The sequence below is a fragment of the Garra rufa genome, chromosome 4, assembly GCF_049309525.1.
Source record: "Garra rufa chromosome 4, GarRuf1.0, whole genome shotgun sequence".
Lineage (NCBI taxonomy): Eukaryota > Metazoa > Chordata > Actinopteri > Cypriniformes > Cyprinidae > Garra > Garra rufa.
The window spans coordinates 4,094,870-4,116,915 of record NC_133364.1 but is presented as its reverse complement, the minus strand read 5'-3'; the positions used below and the strand labels follow the sequence as shown (position 1 = coordinate 4,116,915).

Sequence of the window (22,046 nt, the reverse complement as noted above, 5' to 3'; positions counted from 1 at the left end):
GTTTTTATTATCACATCACATATGTGGCCTTGGACCACAAAACCAGTCATAAGTAGCAAAGGTATATTTGTAGCTATAGCCGAAAATTCATTGTATGCTCAAAATTATGGATTTTTCTTTTATACCAAAAATCATTAGGATATTAAGTAACATCATGTTCTGTGAAGATATTTTGTAAATTTCCTACCATCAATATATCAAAAGTTAATTTTTGATTAGTAATATGCATTGCTAAAAATTCATTTGAACAACTTTAAAGGCGATTTTCTCAGTATTTAGATTTTTTGCACCCTCAGATTCTAGATTTTCAAATAGTTGTTTCTTGCCAAATATTGTCCTATCCTAACAAACCACACATCAATTGAAAGCTATTTATTTTTATTTATTCAGCTTTCAGATGTGTATAATAAATGTGTATACTTTAGATTTTTTATTTAGTATATTATATCATTTTAATTTTAATTACATTAATTTTATAACTTTTTTAATTTATTTATTTTTTAATTTGCTGTATTCCTTTTTTCTTTTTTATGTTTTCTGGATTCCATTTTAATGGTTTCATTGTTAGTTATAGAAATTATTCAGTTTTGTCAGTTATAATAAAAAAAAATCAGTTTTAATTATTAAATTAAATTTTAGAAATAACATGTCTAATTGAAATCATGGAATTTATACAGTTTAACAATAATACATTCATTAAAAGATTGACAAAAATACATTTTAAGGCCCTTTCTGTTTTCTTTCCAAATTCTATTTTATTTGTCACAAATTATTTTTTTTCAAGGTTTAATGGTTAAATTATTTATTTTAATTTTTTGGCACTATAAAACATGTTTAATTAATTAAAAACCTTTTTTTTTTAAATCCCTTCTTATATTTTTAATTTAAATTTTTTTTATTGACCCTTATAACTGTTTTTTTTTTTTTTTGCTCCAGGGTTACATATTTGGTAAATAAATAAATAAATAAATGTGCATAATTTAGATTTCCATCATTAAATTTAATATATTATATCATTTTTTAATTACATTACTTTTTGAACATTTAAAATATATCAATTCAATATTTAAATACATTATAATTGTATAATAATTTAAGAATATTTATTATAACAAATCATACTATAATTTAAATGTACAAATTTACACAAGTTTGTATAGTTAATTGTGTTGTAAATGCAATTGTTAAGCAGTTTCTGATGCATTTTGGAAACAGGAGATGAGCCCCTGGTCTAATGCGCCACCTGGCTTGAGAAACCTGTTCTCAAAGACTTACTTTTAGTCATTATTTGGGTAGCACACATATTCTGAATGCCTTCGGCAGAATTCAAATTAGCCATTTTAATCTAGATTAATCTAGATTAACTCCAAGATTACAGTGAGATTAATCTAGATTAAAAAAAATAATCTATGCCCACCACTAATATATATTAGCGCCGAGACTCGATTAAAAAAATTAATCTAATTAATTAGAGGCTTTGTAATTAATTAATCGAAATTAATCGCATTTTAATCGCATATAAATATTTGACCTGAGAACAGTGAGAAGTAAGTTTTTTTCATATGGATTTTTAGAATACCATTGAATAATGACTGAATACATAAGCTTAAGCAACAAAATATTGTTTATTTTTGTTCAACCAAGTTCAACAGACCAGTGCAATATTGCCATTAAGTGTAGCAATAGGCTCGATGTGCTGCGGTGAGATGCGAATTCCTTGTTGCATAGCTTGCACACAACCATGCTCTTATCGACGCTTCCATCCATTCGTTTTTTATAACAAAATTTCCCATCCACAAGGCCAACCAAAGCGGTCTCATCAGCTTCTTTGTCCATGTTCACTGTGGTTTGTTTTTGTCTGAACGCTAGTTCGTGCTGCAGTATAATCGGTCCGCCGAAACTTATCCAGTGAGAAACGTTCCGCGGTGCAAAAATAAGTGCGATTAAAATGCGTTAAAAAAATTTTACGCGTTATTTTTGTGTAATTAATTAATCTAAATTAACGCGTTAAAGTCCCAGCCCTAATATATATATATATATAATATATATATATATATATATATGAAATGTAAATAAAAAATATATTTGTTTATTATAATTATATATTCTATTATATATTATACTGTATAATTTTTATGATTAATTCTTGCTTTTTACTGAAAAATAAATGTTTGTTTAAAGTTCAGAATAATTGGTAGATATTAGTTGATTTAAGGATATTTATATATTTTTGCTGCATATTCACGTACAAAATGCAATTAATTGGATCAGTTTGTGTCTCAAATCATGCATCAGTGCCAGTGGTAATGTTTTTTTTCTTGAAATGGTTAAACGTGATCAAGTTTTTGATCTGGCACATATAAATCACAGAGACTGTGTGAGAGTGTGATGTCAGTGCATTGAAAGCATTTGGGCTGAACTCGCGCTGAATTATTGAGACGTGAGGAGAGGCGTGGAAGTGTCTGATAGTCTATTTTTACGTGGGCCGCTGGCAGCGCGCCGAGATGAGCCGGCTTCCCCGAGCGCGAGCCGGACGGCCTGTCAGTAAATCTCTCCTCACGCGTGCAGGGTTTGATTTCAGCTCGTCTCCATCTGTTGTTATTTCCATGCTTTCCGCTGTCACACACACAGAATGACCTTTCATTGTTCAGATGTGCGTGTGTGTCTGAGGGAAACCCCTGCGTTCCCTGCCAAATGCTTGTTTTTTCCCTGCCATCTTCCCCAACTCTCATCCCGCTCGTCTCCTCGCTCGTCCTCGTTATGGTGGAGAGAGAGAGAGAGACGTGTGCGGTTTCCATGGTTGCCGAGATATGAGAAGAAAACACAATGACAGTCTTTGTGAAACACACACAACCTTTTTATAACCTGCAGAGACCTAGTGAGCTCACTACAGTATGTGGGCAACGTTTATGACGGCACAAGGGAAGAATCTTCCCAAAAATAGACACTCTCATGCTGCCTTAGAAAATGCTTCGGTTTAGCCCGAATCTAAGACTTTATCTTTGATTATCCCTGAATGCATTGCTACAAGCTTCATGGAAAAAAAAAATGATGGCCCTCATCCCCCCCCCCCCCCAAATGTAGCTTTTTTCATTAAAAATTTTCTGGATTTCATTTTTTCAGTGTAAAATTTGTTAAAATTCAGTTTTTTTTATTTAAATAAAACATGTCTAATGAATTTTTCAAAATTCAGATTTATTTTCTCCAAATTAAATTTTTTAAATTCAGTTTTAATAGTTAAATAATTTTTTAATTAAATAATTTTTTTAAATTTAAATCATAAAATCAAAAAATATATATATTTTTTCTATTTTAATTTTCCATGATTGCATTTTAATGGTTTACATTTTTTAATTAAAAAAATCTAATTAACAAAAGTCATGAAATGTATTCAGTTTAACAATTTACTTTTAATAATGGAAAAGCAACTTTAATAATTTATTACAGTTTTTACAATAATAGGTTCTTTTAAAATATTTATATATAATAAAATTATCAAAAATATAATAAAAATAAAATAGTAATAGTAAATATTAATTGATTGATATTACAATCATTAATAATATATTATTATTATTATTATTATTACAAAATAAATAATAATAATTAAAAAAATAATATTTATTTATTTAGCTAGGGAAAATGTAGTAGTAGTAGTAGTAATAATAATAATAATAATAATAATAATAATAATAATAATAATAATAATAATAATCATCATCTTTTTTTAAATTAATTAAGATCTTCTTTTTTAATTTTTTTTAATTTTTAATTTTAATTTTAATCTTAATACACATTCCTGGTCTCATTTTGGATAATTCATCAGCGCACATAAAATGAATGTCAGTCAGCAGTGAAGTATCTGTTAGTAATGTCTGTGCATGTGTGTTTGCACAAACGCCCGCTCTCGCCGTCTCTGATGAGCGTGTGTAACATGCAAGAAACCACAGCTTTGCAAATCAATTAGTGATCACGTTAATTACTCCCTGATCACAGTGGGTTTGAATCAGCCAATCAAGCTCTCTGAGTGTTTATACAGCGTCTCCTCCTGGACTCCAGCTAATGTTGATTAGTGAGACCAAAAGTAGCCACTTTCTGTCTGATGATGCTGTCTGATGTCATGCTGCTCGTGTGGTGAAAGACAGGATGCAAATCAGGGGTTTTGTTGCCAAATCTGTGCATTTTTATTGCTGTTTTTGTGCTTTGTTCCTCTTTTGTAAGTTGCGTTGGATATATATATATATATATATATATATATATATGTATGTGTATATATATATATATATATGTGTATGTGTGTGTGTGTGTGTGTGTGTGTGTGTGTGTGTGTGTGTGTGTATGTGTATGTGTATGTATGTATATATTTTGTATTATTATTAATAACATGCTCCAGTGGATCTGGATTTCTGTGATTAATGATGATAATATTAGTAAAATTCATTATTAATACCATTAAAATGTATTATTAATATTATAATCCATATAAGAAAATGTAGATTTTGAAAAATATAATAATATATATTGTTATATATATGTTATATATAAAATAATAAAAACAATCATAATTGTTGTCATGATTGCTATTATTATATTATTATAGCTGACATTATTATTATTATTATTATTATTATATACTTTTATATTAATACTACTGCTACTACTACTTCTGATAATACTGTTATATTAATGTATAAATGTGTTTTAATTATTTTTATTAATATTATTGTATTTTCCTCTAGATTTTGTTCTTTCATTTTCTAATAAACCTGACATTGTATTATTATTTATTTATTTATTTAATAATTTGATATTATTAATGATTATAATATTTATCATTAACTTTATATTCCTTATTAGGAATGTGGATTTGAAAGAAATAATAAAAATATTTATTAATATTATTATTATTATTATTATTGTTGTTATTATTTACCTATAGATTTCATCCTTTCGTTTTCTAGTATATAGTAAATACAGTTTTTTTTAACTTATTATTATTATTATTATTATTATTATTATTATTATTATTTTATAATAACATAAGGTCACACTTTATATTAGGTGGCCTTAACTATTATGTACTTACAATAAAAAATAAGTATGATGTACTTAATGTGGTCATATTGCATTGCAAAACACTTTTGCTTCTATTAAGGTGGGATATGGGTAAGGTTAGGGACAGGTTTGGGTATTGGTATGGGTAGGTTTAGGGGTGGGTTAGGGTGTAAGGGATGGGTCAACAGTGGTACTTACAGAAATTAATTACAAATGTAATTACATATAGGTTTTTTTAAAAAGGTAAGTACAATGTAAAAACATGTATGTACACAAAGTACATGGTAACAAATTATTCATTTAAATGTAAGTACATATTAGTTAAGGCCACCTAATGTAAAGTGGGACCTAACATAATATTATATTATTAATAATGATTATAATATTCTTAATATGTATTATTAATATCAATATAATAATATCAAATATTATATTATTTATATATATATATATATATATATATATATATATATATATATATATATATATATAAAATAATATAAATAATAATAATAATAATTTATTATTATTATTATTATTATTATTATTATTATATTTTTATAGCTTTCTTCCTAATTTAGTGTTCTAATAAACCTGGCATTATAATAATAATAATAATAATAATAATAATAATAAGTAAAATAACTGTATTTACTATATACTAGAAAACGAAAAGATGAAATCTATAGGTAAATAATAATAATAATAATAATATTTTTATTATTTCTTTCAAATCCACATTATTTATTTATTTTATAATAATATTAATAATATTATTATATTAATGTATACATGTATTATTAATAATATTATTATATGATGTTATTTTATAATAATAATTTAATAATTTGATACTATTAATTATTATAGTACATAAATATACATAAACTTTTATATTATATATACCTCTAGATTTGTCTTTTTTTCTAATAAATAGTAAATACAATTATTATTATTATTATTATTACTATTTTAATAACATTATATTATTAATAATTATAATATTATTAATATGTATTAATAATAATATGTACAAAATATATTTTATATTTTCCTCTAGGTTTCATCCTTTCGTTTTCTAATAAACCTGACATTGTATTATTATATACCTCTAGATTTGTCCTTTAATTTTCTAATAAATAGTAAATACTATTATTATTATTATTATTATTATTATTATTATTATTATTTTAATAACATTATATTATTAATAATTATAATATTATTAATATGTATTAATAATAATATGTACAAAATATATTTTATTATATTCCTCTAGATTTCATCCTTTCGTTTTCTAATAAACCTGACATTGTATTATTATTATTATTATTATTATTATTATTATTATTATTATTATTATTATTATTATTATTATTATTATGCAGTCAAAAGAAAATGTGTGTTGACCCAATGAATTCAAACTAGACATTTTTTTTATGCTTTGGCTGTTTAGTCCATGTGTGTTTGCTTTGAGGCCACCCGCTGCTAATGGTGTTTGTGTTTATGTGGTTGAGTGAGGTTTCTTGTATGAGCTTTGGTGACAGGCGTGTCTGTCATTAGCGCCGGAATCCTGCAGTGAGACACACACATGATCAGGGCATCTGTTATTACCTGCAGCGCCGCAGCGGGGCTGTGTGTGTTTGTGTGATCTGACAGTACAGTAGGAAGCACCGGGCCTGTGACGTCAGCGACACGCCGATTACGAGTAGGAGTGATAAACAGATGGCTGATGCCACCGCGGGACGCGCCGATCGGATCAGACTCGCTCAGAGACACGTTTAACTGGGAGACGACAGAATCAGTCACACGTACAGGAGATTCTCTGGATCAGTGTCTGTTTGTGTGCATGTGCTGTCAGAAGAAATGATTTAATGGAAAGCGTCAAATAATAGATAACGTGACGTTTAGTTGGGTTGCTTTTCTGGCTGTGTGCAAATATAGAAACGGTTTAATCTGATTCATGAGCAGGTGCTCTTATGAGGCTATTCTTTTAATAAATTAATCAAACACTCAAGACAAGTTGGCGAATTCAATCAGTGGTTTTGATGGATTTATTAACTTAATTACAATATGACTCACTTATTGACTGGAAGTGTCGAGATGAAAAGCAGTTTATTGCAGTGATGATTTATTTTAAACAAACATTGATGTTGGCTTGTTTGAAGTCGTTTAAAACGATTGAAGTTCGAAGGGTTTCAGTTTTTTAAACATAGACGTCTTATGTTTAAAGTATTTTTAGATTAAAGTATTTTTTTAAAAGCATGGAGTAGTTTTACAAGCTGTAAGTTTGAAGTTTAAAAAGCTTGAGGTTTGAAGGTTCTGTGTATTTTTAGATTGACATAGCTTAAAAGCTTAATGTTTTTTGTATTTTTAAGATTTAAAAAGATTAAAAGATTCCAGGAAAATGAGCAGTATGGGTAGTTTGCCAATCTCGGCATACCGTATGCATTTGTTTGCGTGTGAAAGCCAAGTGCCTGCTTTTGCAGTTTCTCTCGTTTCTGCCCGTCGGCCCAATCACACAATCATGATCTCAGCATGATGGTGATGAACTCCGTGTGCGAGAGAGAAATGCATTTAAAGATGCTCTAGTTTCAAAGAGAGCCCTGAAAACTTGATATGACGTTGTGATGTGACTGTAATGGAGTTCACATCCCTCCGGTCCGACTGTCAGAAGCCCATCGTGCTTTACTGAGAGAGCATGAAATGAATTAAACAGCAGAGAAGAGGAAGCCACCATTTATAATGCACAAAATGCAAAACCAGATCGCATGCTTAGATATGAACTCACTCACACAGGCTCTGTTCCAAAACACAGTGAGCTGCCCACAAAAACAGCACATTAAAGCACCAAAATGGACTATTTTATCCAATATTTGTGTGTGCCATCTGTTTTTCCTTTACTCTAAATATACAGTAATTCATTGAGTGCAAAAAAAATAATAAATTAATGCTAAAAACGCACCGTTTTCTCTAATATCATTGTGCACTAGATTATTATGCTTTTTAAAGCAACTTTTTGAGCTTAGCAACATGCTGTTTTGGGCACGTGACCTGCAATCCCATAATGCATCGGAATAAGTTCTGTGAAAAAATGCTGGAATGAGGAATAAAGCGAGTATATTGCATCAAGCAAGTATATTTTTATATATTAGCCAATTTTCTTATCATCTTAAACGTGCTGAGACATATTCTGCCACATAATGCAATTAAATATCATGCAAAACTGTGTGCAAAACACATTTGTATTTGTGCTGAATTAAAATGCATGTTTATAATGATGTTTATATAAATGTTTATATAAGTGTGTGTGTGTGTGTGTGTGTGTGCGTGTGTGTGTGCATATATATATATATATATATATATATATATATATATATATATATATATATATATATATATATAAAAATATCGCCGTTAATCTATTATCAAAGTTGGGTTGGGAGCTGGGTCTAAACTACGCAAGATATGATGACTTTCACCTTGATATTTTAGCGCGGATGTATACCTAATCGAATTGCACTGTAGGGGGCGAGAACGAGTCTTCAACCTGTGTGTATGCCTACTGTGAAATTACCACATCGAACGAGACGTGCTAACATGGACGCAGCTATGAAGCCGCTGGGTTTGCTTCAGGGCAGGGGCGCTGCTAGACCCTTTTTACTGGGGCACGTGCCCCAGTGAAAATCTCAAATTTGAGTTATAATTTACTTTGATAATCCCGAAATAAAGACATTAAACTATACGCAACAACTGAATTGACGCTTCTAAAAGCAACGCAGTTTAACCAAATACTATGCACGCAGATATCCATGCCCGTGCGCGTTGCAGTTAAATACACAGAAGCGCACAGGCATGGATATCTGCGTGCATAGTCTTCGGTTATTTAACTGCAACGCGCACGTCGCGCAGCCTTTTACGCAGAAAGGAGATGAGCCCCTGGTCTAATGCGCCACCTGGCTTGAGAAACCCTTTCTCAAAGACTTACTTTTAGTCATTATTCATTAAAAATAATTTCAAATATATGTATTTTTTAATATAATTATTGTTCTTTTATTGTAAAAGTCAAGACAACTGTACATGTCTGACATTTTTTAAAATATAAAATTTTTAAAACGATAAAAAAATTGTATTATTATTTTATAATTTCATTACATACCAAAATAAATAATGTTATTATAGATATATATCAATGTGTATATATATATATATATATATATATATATATACATTGATATATATCTATAATAACATTATTTATTTTGGTATGTAATAATAAAATATGACTTATAAACAAATTCAGCTTACTTAAAAAAAAGTTTTCTTTTATTATAGTTCTTTTGTCACCATTGACATTTTTACAGTTTTTTTTTCAATAAACAAACAATAATTATATTTTTAAATAATTGTTATTCTATTTTTATTACATAAATTATTTTTTAATTATTATTATTTGTATTGTTTTGTTGTATTTTCCAGTATATTACATTATTTTGGAATGTAATAATAAAATGTGACTTATGCACTGATTTTTTCAGAAATTTCAGAAAGATTCCAGAAAAAAAAATCAATAAAAGAACAGTAATTTAATTTTATTGTCCTTTTTATATATATTATATATATATATATATATATATATATATATATATATATATATATCAATGTTATCTATATAGTTAAATAATAAAATCTCTATTAAAACCTTTGAGACTTATAAATCAGCAGCATTATTAATGTGTGAGTTGTTCTCCATGTAAAGCGTTCTAAATCTGTCTTTTATGAGCTTTTATTCCTGTTAGGATGCTGCCTTAGAAGGCCGCCGCCGGTGCCGCTCACTCGTTTTTGGAGCAAATCCACAGACACAGGTTGTGTGTGTGTGTGTGTGTGTGTGTGTGTGTGTGTGTGTGTGTGTGTGTGTGTGTGTGTGTGACCTACATAAGCGTTTGCACGCTGGGAGCGGGTGTGTGTGGTGTGAAATGATCCTGCTCTGCTGCTGTAGGGGACGTGGACACACCTGTAGACGTGATTCACACACACACACAAGTCTAGAGACGCCAAGCCATTAGCGCTTCTGATAGGCTTCCACCCTTCATGTGACATTCATGGCTTTCCCGCCACAGGGCCGTCACACAAACCCTCATAAGAGCGTGAACTACTTGCAGTGCGTTAGTCAGATAATAACAAACTAGCTGTCAGCGATAATATTTGAGTGACGGTGAATCACGGCGCAAATAAAGCCATGACAGCACTTGATTCTGATCTCAAATCAGTACATGACACTCTTCATCTGTATTCAGGAGCTGTTTATGTACAGAGTTCACTAGTCTACTGCGTAGTATGTTTATTTTAAACTGTATTGTTGTTGTCAGATGACCTCATTATGTACATTTCAGTATGCAGAGTTTCTGAAAGCATGGATTAAACACTACATTTACATATTTATTTTATTTATTTATTTGTGAAGTGAGCACTGCTCAACTGAGTTTGTTTTATATTTTTGAATGACAGTAGGCAGCCTCTTTTTGCAAAAAAAATCTGCATATTATGCACATTTTAAACACTGTATATATTGTAGTGATCATATTGTGTGCTAGTAGTGTAGTCTATGCTTGGTAACAATATATACAAGCATTATATTTGTCACGAATTGAGTCGTCCTGTCATCATAAACTCTTGCACTACACATCATGGACTTCATTCCCCACAAGCCACTGCACTAATCACTGCATTCACCTGCTCCTTGTTTCTCACTGCACTGATTACCGCTCACACCTGCACCTCATTTCTAGGACTGCATATAAACCACTCTCACACCTAGCTCTTGGCGAAGTCTTGTATTGCCCCGGCTGCATTTCTCAGCGTTTCTTCCCGTGTTTGTTTTCCCGTGTTTTGATTCCTGGACTCCCTATAATCACACTCTCAGGACTCTAACACACCAGGGTCTTGTTGCCGTGGAGCTTTTCCTGACGCTGTTGCCTGGGAGACAGTGGCGTGTGTGCCGTATGTTTGATCCAGAGAGACTCATCCTCACAGCTGACCGTCAGTCAGTCAGCCACAAGTGTACAAACATGCAAATTTCTTTTATTAGCTTCAGAAGCTGTCAAAAAAATGGCACTTTCTATGGCACAACACACTCACACAGGGATCTGTTTTTCACAGACTTCCACATCAGGAGGAGTATAAAACCTCCTGTTCACCATACTGATCAGAAGAGCTCAACTCATTCAAACTGATTCTGTCATGCAGGAAGTTTCTAAAATCAGTCCAACAGTGTTTTTTGTGAACTAAATAAAGATGCTTCTTGGCAGCTGTGTTGCTGTTTGAGGTCTACATGAGCAGCTTCTTTCTAAAGGCAACCTCAGAAGTGACTGATTAAATGAAATGCTGCTCATGGTGTAGCAACTCGACTACTAAACAAAGTTTTTTTAAATTTATCTCTATCTGCATCTTCAGTGGAAATGCACACAGGGCTTGTTGCAGTGCATTCTGGGATTGTCTTGCCAGTACAAGGACACATATATTGATTTTATGAAATAAGCCTTGTTTTAGCCCAGGTCTGTCAAGACATTTCTGGGTTATGTTTCAGCCAAAAATCGAATTAAACTATATATCAGAAATTGATAAATAATAGTGCATTTAGTAATACATGCATGCCATTTATTATATATTCTCTATCAGATATTTTTTAAATATTTAGGTAATATTTAATAATATGCAATACTCTATATGCATGATTTTATAAGTTTATTTTTTTACAATATATTATGTAATATTTTATTTATTAGAATTATTTATGATATTATAATATAAATGATTTATGTATCTTTTATAATGTAATGTAATATAATCTATATATAATAAAAACAAATAGTCTTTTCTAGTATATGTATAGTGTTCTATTTTACATTATTAGATATTAGAGTTTTTACATCGTGTGTAATAAATTATATGCATGGTGAATTGCACAAATTATTTTTTAAAACAGTTTGGCAAAAAAAGTTGATAAATAGTGCGATGCATGCATTATTTATTTATTTATTTAGTAATGCATGCATGTCATTTATTATATATTTTTTATCAGAGATTTTCAAAAAATATTTAATAATATGCAATACTTTATATGCATGCTTTTATACATTTATTTTTGACAGTATATTATAATAAATTATATTTATAAATTAATGTATCTATGATAATAATGAAATTATTATAATAATTTGAAAAAATATATAGTCTTTTCTATTTTATGTATAGTGTTCTCAAACCTATAACATCATGCATATACATATTTGAAATTTTAATGCATATTTTACATTATTAGATAATAGAATTTTTAATGTGTGTAATAAATTATATTCATGGTGAATTGCAAAAAAAACCATTATTTTTTAAAAGTTTGGCAAAAAAAGCAAACTATATATATCAGAACTTGATATTTAATAGTGCAATGCTTGCATTATTTATTTAGTAATGCATGTATGTCATTTATTATATATTCTCTATCAGAGATTTTTTTTTATATTTAATAATTAATATGTAATACTTTGTATGCATGATTTTATAGGTTTGTTTATTTTTATTTTTTATTAAATGTATAAATAATTAATATAATATCTATTATAATAATGAAATATTAATAATTTGAAAAAAAATCTATTATAAATAGTGTTCTCAAACCTATAACATCATGCATATAAACTGAATTTTTAATGCATATTTTAAACATCTCTTTTATAAGTAGGAGTTGCACAAAACATTTTTTTTTTCTTTTTTTTTTGCCAAATCTCAATTAGATGCATGCATATCCTTTAATTACATGCATGCAAAAAAATATTATTTATTTATTTATTTATTTATTGTGGTGAAATGGAAGTCTTGGAGGTGAAGTAGCAAACTTACTTGTGGCTTTTTATTTCATAATTGCATTGTTATTTTAAATGTTATTACAAAAACCTACCTTTATTTGTCACATGCATAAACATGTGTCCTGCTGTAGGTGAGCACATCACTAGGTTTAGGCTCAGATTAAATGAAGCACTATTAGTGTACAAATGAAATGCATTCGCTGGGCTTCAGGCTGCTTGTTTGGTTAATGAAGTCACAGGTCCAGAGCGAGGTTACAGCGGATCTGATCTCACCGCCAAACCCCACATTATCCACATCAGACTTCTGTCGCCCGCGCTAGATGACAAGATCATTAGATGCTGCTCACACGCGTGCCGCACGTGCTCCAGACCAAACAAAGAGCCTGTTACAGAGCGTTCGGAGCTTGTTTTCATTGTCCCGATAGTTTGTGCTGGCTTTGTGGTGATTACAGCCCCCCAGACGACTTAAAGCCTCATTAGGATGCTAAAACAATGACGAGAGACAGGCTCCTTTGAGACGCTGTCTAGAGGGGACAGGCCATGCCGCGATCATGTCTTTTCACATTCGCCAGCGCCGGCTATTGCCTTTAGCAAAACTCTGACTGATCTGTTATTATAGCACTTTGTAGCAGTTGCACATCACTTTCATATATAAAATGTATGTATAGTTCGACTGATTTCAAATAAAGACATTGCATATCTAAGAAATGTATAATATAATGCATATATAAAAATGAGCATTTTAAAATATTTCAAATATTTTAATATAAAATATAATTTTAAATTTTCAAAATATTTTTAAATGCCACTGAATATAATATAATATATATTTTTGGCTATATTTTATGAAGCAAAATATATGAAATATACTTTATTTTTGTATAGAAATCCTTTTTGGCTATATTTTATATTTTAGAAGATGAAGTATGTTTTTTAGCTGTATTTTATATTTTAAAATATCAATTATATAAATATGTATGTAATTTTTTAATTTTTTTAATTTATCTGATTTCTAATAATTAATTACCTGTAACCTGTAACATGCATATTTATAAATATTGTAATTTTTAAAAATGTAAATAAGTTAATAAATTATATATATTTAAAAATGTCAGATTATATGTGTGGGCTATATTTAATATTTTAGAATATAAAATGTTCAAAATATGTTTATTAAAAAAAATACTAAATACGAATGTAATACAACATATTTATAAAATACAATATAATGCAAAATATATTTTATATATTTTACATAAAATATATTTAAAATATATTTTGTGTATAATTTACCTAATTTCAAATAATTAAAAATTATATATAATGTGTTTTTTTTAATGTAATTTATCTGATTTTAAATCATTAAAAAAATATATATATATGTAATATTTTTTAACAAATAAACCTGTAACATCATACATATAGAAATATTGCAATTGTTAAATAAATATAAATATGTAAATATGTTATTAAATTAAATATTTAAAAAGCTCTGATTATATGTTTGGGCTATATTTTGTATTTTAGAAAATATTTTTTTTTTTAGCTTTATTTTATAATACAAAATGTATATGAAATACATATACAAAATATATTTTACATAAAATATATTTATATATATATATATAATTGTTTATGAATAATAACTATACTTTTAAAATATGTTATTAAATAATTAAAAATCTGATTTAGCTATATTTTATAAAATATGTATTTGGCTGTATTTTTTTTTTAGCTCTATTCTAGAGGTTGCATATCACAGGCTTTCATGGCTCGCCGTTGATCCGCGAGTGCAGTAACTAGCGTAATTGCATTTAATGTAAGGTGTGTTACGTGTGTTTGAGTGATGTCCCGCGGGTCTGTTTTGATGTGTGTTTTCTGGATAATGCTGTGAACGTGAAGGTGATGTGTTGAAGGCGCTCATGTGGGCTGACGCAGCTGCTGTGAGGTCTGACTCACTCATTTATTGACAATAAATATTACACACCGATGACTGGCCAAGACTGTTTGGCTTTAGTGTGTTTCATTATCATGATAACAGTGCTGGAGGAACTTGGAAAAAGTGTAGTGCTATTTTTGTCACGTTACACAGCCAGCAATAAATCTGAGCTGATGCTGTAAATAAATATGCCTTCCTCTCTCACATATTCAAGAATCCAAAAGAACTGATTTACTGAAATGAATCTGTTCATTTGAGTGAATCATTCTCAGGAGTCACTTCAAAAAAGACTCTCTGATTCATTTAGTCCCAGATTCCCCTCAGTGGCATTATACTTTTTTTTTGTAGTGGCATACAAAATAATTCATATTTATCACAGTAATTATGGAAAATAATGTAAAAATTCTATATAGTTAAATACTTAAGTACTGTTTATAAAAAGTCCTTTTGACTTTTTGTTTTTGCTAAAAATACAGTTCAATATACTTCCAATTATATATGTAACAAAAATATAAAATTTATGTAATTTTGTCTGATTTATAATTGATATTAATAATAAGTAATTAACATTATAAATAATTACATAAATAATAGAGTTATGCACAAACATGTTAGAAATATTGTAATTTTAAAAGATTTAAAAATGCTATTAAATATTTAAAAATCTCATAAAATAAAATATACAAAATATATTTTTGCCTATATTTTCTGGCTATATACTACAATATAAAATATTTAATATTTTGTTTGTATTGTTTGTGTTTTCAAGTATTTAGACATGTATTTATTACATGTAATATAATTGTTTATATAAATATAATCATAATGCATACATAAATATTGTAGTTTTAAAATATGTACAAATGTTAATAAAAATATTATATTTTCTGGCTATATTTTATTCTATAAAATGTTTTTGGCTATATTTTATATTTTTATAAATAAATTATATTTTATATTTTCTGTATAATATGTCTGATTTCAAATAAATTGAAATATTAGATATAATAGAATAGAATTTTTGCTTTTGTATATTTTATAATCTAAAATATATGAAATATTTAATATTTTGTATGTTTACTTTGTCCAATTTCAAATTGTTATTTAAAAAAATAAACAAATTTGTAACACAATGCAAATATAATCAAATTAAATATATATATATATATATATATATATATATACATATATATATATATATATTTTTTATATTTGCTATTTCATATAATACAAAATAAGTGAAATATATTTTATATTTTGAATGTATAATGTCTGATTTCAAATAACTAAAATATTGGATATTATAGAATAAACAAACAAAAAGTTTATCAAAGTTGTCCTAAGGCAATTTAAATGTCATTAATTTCTTTTTTAATCTCTGATTATATTTATATGAAAACACTGTCCGCCCCAACTACCTACAGTTTCTGAGTGCTTTGAAATACAACTCTGCTTAGCAAAGCTTTCACAGATAAAAGTGACACCTTCACTTAACCGTGTCCATGAAAACACTGCATTTTTAGCACTCACCAAATAAAAACAAGGACAAATGCACATTGAATAACTGAATAAAGACTGAGAAGCCGCAGTCTACAAATAGTCACTAATGGCCTGCAGCACCATTCAAGCTATTCAGAAGATTTCCGACTGCTCGCTAACCCCCGTCTCTGTTTCCTTCTCTCCCCAGTTCATCGCGTTCGCCTCCTTATTCTTCATCCTGGTCTCCATCACCACCTTCTGCCTGGAGACGCACGAGGCCTTCAACACGGTCATCAACAAGACGGAAGCCTTCCGCAACGACTCGCTGACGGACTTCAGCCAGCAGTACGAGATCGAGACGGACCCGGCGCTCACCTATGTGGAGGGCGTCTGCGTGCTGTGGTTCACCTTTGAGTTCCTGGTGCGCGTCACCTTCAGTCCGGACAAGCTGGAGTTTGTTAAGAGCATCCTGAACATCATAGACTTCGTGGCCATTTTGCCCTTTTACCTGGAGGTGGGCTTGAGCGGACTTTCCTCCAAAGCGGCCAAGGATGTGCTTGGATTCTTGCGCGTGGTTCGCTTCGTGCGCATCCTGAGGATCTTCAAGCTGACGCGTCACTTCGTCGGCCTGCGCGTCTTGGGACACACGCTCCGCGCGAGCACTAACGAGTTCCTGCTGCTCATTATCTTCCTAGCGCTGGGCGTCCTCATCTTCGCCACCATGATCTACTACGCCGAGCGGATCGGAGCCAGTCCCAACGACCCGACGGCCAGCCACCATACCGCGTTCAAGAACATCCCTATTGGTTTCTGGTGGGCCGTCGTCACTATGACCACTTTGGGTTACGGAGACATGTACCCGAAGACGTGGTCCGGCATGGTGGTCGGCGCTCTTTGCGCCCTCGCCGGCGTGCTGACGATAGCCATGCCGGTGCCCGTCATCGTCAATAACTTTGGCATGTATTATTCGCTAGCCATGGCCAAACAGAAGCTCCCGAAGAAGAGGAAGAAACACATCCCTCAGGCTGTGCAAACTGGCTCGCCGTCCTACTGCAAGACGGACCTGAGCACGGCCTGCAATAGCACGCAGGGAGATCTGTGTTTGGGACAGAGCCGAGGACTGGAGCGACACCGCTCAGGTGAGAGTTTTTTGGATGTTCAAGTACTTTGGTTGCTTCACTGCTTACTTTGATATTTTTTTGTCTTGTTTCCAGACAAAATATCTAAAAAGTCAGAAAATCAAGATTTTCTAGACGAGTCTTGTTTTACTCTTTTGTAGTGGCATACAAAAGAATTCATATTTATCACAGTAATTGTGGAAAATAATGTAAAAATTCTATATAGTTAAATACTTAAGTACTGTTTATAAAAAGTCCTTTTGACTTTATGTTTTTGCAGTTCTATATACTTCCAATTATGTAACAAAAATATAAAATGTATGTAATTTTGTCTAATTTATAATTGATTATTAATGATAAATAATTAACATATTACATAAATATTAGAATTGGTTATGTACAAAAATGTTATAAATAGTATCATTTTAAAATATTTAAAAAAGCAATTCAATGAATATTTAAAAATCTCTGATAAAATATATTTTCTGGCTATATAAGATTTTTTTTGCTCACCCCATTGGCAGATTATTTCGCTTGTTCTAAACAAAAACTCACTTAATTTTGACTTGTTTTTTCTGAAAACAAGAAAATCATTTTTACTTGTCGAGAAAATTTTTCTTGATTTAAGAATTTTTAAAGGTGCCATAGAATACATTGATACAACGTTTTAAATTGTTCTCTGGTATCTACATAGAAGGTATATGGCATAGGAAAGGGCAAAAAATCTCCAGAAACGGTTTTACAAGTCCATTTACAACCCTGGGATTTGTCCCTAAAATGAAATGCTCTGTTATTGCCTTATTTGGAAGGTTTGTGAATATTAATGAGGAGCTCTGCTCTGATTGGCTGTCTCACAGAGCAGCTCGCTCTCACACAGCTGTAAGGAAACACATGGAGGGAATATTAGGGGTGGGAGAAAAAATCGATGCATCGATGCATCGCGATTCTCTCTTCAACGATTCTGAATCGATTCCTAATATTTCAGAATCGATTCTGAGCTTGTTTTTTTTTTTTTCTGCATATGGCACGTGTGCGCGCTAGAGACGCGGCTGGCTACAGCGCACAGAATTTGCACTGTGAGACACGTGCGCATAATGCTTGACAGTGTGCTTCCATCCGTCGTGTTTTACTTTAGATATGCGTTCATTTCTGCCGTCTGGAATGCAAGAAACTGTTGCACTGACAGACTCACGTGCGGTTTGTGTTTGTTCGTCCTAAAGCTCGATTGCGTATGCGGTTAAATGCACTTGCATTTTGGAATAGTTTCAAACGAAACTGTACATACAGTCAGTTATGTTTTCAGAGCAGGACAAAACATCTGATATATTGAAATAGATCTGTGCATCATTGGCGTTCCGTCCATATACAGTAAGCTGCTAATGCCCTGCATACTCAGGCTGTCAGAGAGAATGCGTTCACGTGTTAAATAATATAAACATGCTTATAAATGAATCCCTTATTTGAATCTTCTGGGCAAGCAGATTCTCCGCATCTTCATTGACTCCTCAGAATTGATGCGCATTCTGTTTTGCTGTCATGCGCGTGATTTCATTCGCGGGGTAAGCTGTCCGAGAAGCGCTCGCCCAAGCGGAAAAACGCGCTGTTGCTGCCAGATCCTGATTGCCAAAAATGTATTGTATTTTTGTATATTATATATAATATGTATATTTTCATAATTTCTCAACAATTCAAAAGTTTAAAGTCCACAGAAAAAAATAGCCTATATAAAATGTATATATATTTTTTAAAATAATAAACAGGAAAAAGAGGAAATATTAAAATATGATTTCGTCTCTGATTTTATTGGTGTCTAAATAATGTAAAGATATTATTATTTTTGGTATTACTGGTGGTTTTAGCACTCAGTATACCTGGTAAATAAAAGTGTCACCTCTCGCCACTGCTGTGCATTAGTTTGAATGCAGCCTGTTAAAGCTGCCTGTCTATGATCTCATCAGTAATAATAAAATGGCAGTAATGCTGAGGAAAAAAGAAAAACTATTGTCTGTAAACTTTCGGATACCTGAAGAAAACTTATTTTAAATAAGTAATTGTTTTAAAAAGTACATTGCTTACATAATTTAAAAAATAAAGTAAAGTTGGCCCAAATTAAATTTGATATAAAACTTGTGAAAAATGTAGCCATGTGCAGTACTATTGAAAACTGAGAATGTGTTCATCGTGATATTTAGTTGTTAATGAAAACAGTAATTAACTTGAATCTTGAAACCGGTGAAGATTGACACACCTACTTTTACAGAGATTCCAACTATAAACAAAAAGCATAGAAACTGCAATTTTACATGTTTTTAAAATTGTAAAGTTGTATTTGCACAGCAGAATAATTAATTGGGGAAAAAATGTAGATCAAGAATCGTTTTGGAATCGGATCGTGACTCCCAGAATCGGAATCGGATCGGATCGTGAAGTGCCTGAAGATTCCCACCCCTAGGGAATATATATTTAATTACGGAGCTCGAGCCGCTATTAATATGCGGTTTGTTGAAACTGCCGTTTTGAATGCGCGATCATTTTACTCTCACTATTGTGATCACATGTGCTCTGTGTAACGTTATACTGCACCACAGTACTTACCACACACGTTTAAATGCTTGTAAGTGATGCTTAGGATCTGTAAATCATTCGCCATCACCAGCGCAGTCATCTCTCTGTTTATGTGGTAAGTGAAATCTTATGTACTGCAATGTAACAGGCTACCGCTAGCATTAAGCTAACCATGTCCCTTCAGTAGCTGGCCTTATTTTACTGATGTACTGACGTTACTGATGATTGGGCGATGCAAATGTTGGGGGCATAACTATTAACGATCGAGACTATGTTGGAATTGATCTATTTTTCAGTGGTCTTTTACAAACACCAAATTTATATAAGAAGGAGGAAACGAGGGTGTTAAAGACTCATGGTATGTCATGTCCATGTACTGAACTGTTATTATTCATCTATGCCAAGGTAAACACAGTTTTCCATTCTATGGCACCTTTAAGTACTGTTTATAAAAAGTCCTTTTGACTTTTTGTTTTTACTGAAAAAATACAGTTCTATATTCTTCCAATTATGTAACAAAAATATAAAATGTATGTAATTTTGTCTGATTTATAATTGATTATTAATGATAAATAATTAACATATTACATAAATATTAGAATTGGTTATGTACAAAAATGTTATAAATAGTATCATTTTAAAATATTTAAAAAAGCAATTCAATAAATATTTAAAAATCTCTGATAAAATATATTATTGCCTATATTTTCTGGCTATATATTACAATAAACAATAATTAATATTTTGTACATATATTAATAATCAAGAAGATTTTCTAGATGAGTAAAAATGATTGTCTCTTTTTCCGAAAAACAAAACAAAAAACAAGTCAAAATTAAGTGTGTTTTTGTTTGAAACAAGCAAAATAATCTGCCAGTGGGGTAAGAAAAATTATTTTGTTTTCTATTTGAAATAAGATTTTTTTGCTCATACCTTTGGCAGATTATTTCGCTTGTTGTAAACAAAAACTCACTTAATTTTGACTTGTTTTTTCTGAAAACAAGAAAATAATTTTTTACTCGTCTAGAAAATCCTTCTTGAGTTAAGAATTTTTAAAGGTGCCATAAAATGCATTGATACAATATTTTAAATTGTTCTCTGATATCTACATAGAGGGTATATGGCATAAGAAAGGGCAAAAATTCTCCATTAACAACCCTAGGATTTGTCCCAGGGTTTTCAAATGGGGGTTTGATGAAGAGCTCAAAAAGTTAAAAATATTGTATAAAATGTGATAAAGTTGTCATAAACAGATTTAATTTAGAGTTTTATTCACATGAAAATGCATACACAGAGCATAGATGTAAAAACTTACCATATGTGACCCCTGGACCACAAAACCAGTCTTAAGTAGTACAGGTATATTTGTAGCAATAGCCAAATATATATTTTTGATTCAAACTTTTGTCAAAAATCATTAGGATATTAAGTAAAGATCATGTTCCATGAAGATATTTTGTAAAGTTCGTACCACAAATATATCAAAATTTATTTTCTGATTAGTAATATGCATTGCAAAGAACTTAATTTGCACAACTTCAAAGGAGATTTTCTCATTATTTAGATTTTGTTGCACCCACAGATTCCAGATTTTCAAATAGTTGTATCTTGGCCAAACATTGTACTATCCTAACAAACCATGCATCAATGGAAAGCCTATTTGATGATGTATACATCTCAGTTTGCTTTAGATAAAGGTGTCTGCCAAGTGCGTGCATGCAAATGTAAAGTTGGACTGCTGAGCTTAAAAAATGTCCATATGGCTTGTGCACTATATTCCAGTAGTCTACAATATTCCACTATGATAGCTTTTGTGTGTAAGTCATTCATTCATTATCATACACTCTAGTGTAGCTCTTAATCAGTCACATGACACATAATAGCCAATGGAATGAGCCGTCAATGACTTCATTGTTTTTTAATTGAAAAGAGTTCATATGAGAGTTTGAACAACATAAGTATGGCCATTTTCATTTTGGGTGAACTGTATTATATCTGTTGCATTATGTTATGAATTTAGGATTT

General features: G+C 30.5%; 1 protein-coding gene across 1 annotated transcript in view; it reads left to right on the top strand.

The window, feature by feature from the left end:
- Positions 1 to 22,046, top strand: part of kcnc2 (potassium voltage-gated channel, Shaw-related subfamily, member 2) — a 72,593-nt gene that overhangs the window by 25,198 nt on the left and 25,349 nt on the right. The window contains exon 2 of the mRNA XM_073838430.1: positions 16,547 to 17,477. Within this exon, the coding sequence (XP_073694531.1) occupies positions 16,547 to 17,477 (931 nt within the window). The remainder of the gene's footprint in view (positions 1 to 16,546; positions 17,478 to 22,046) is intronic.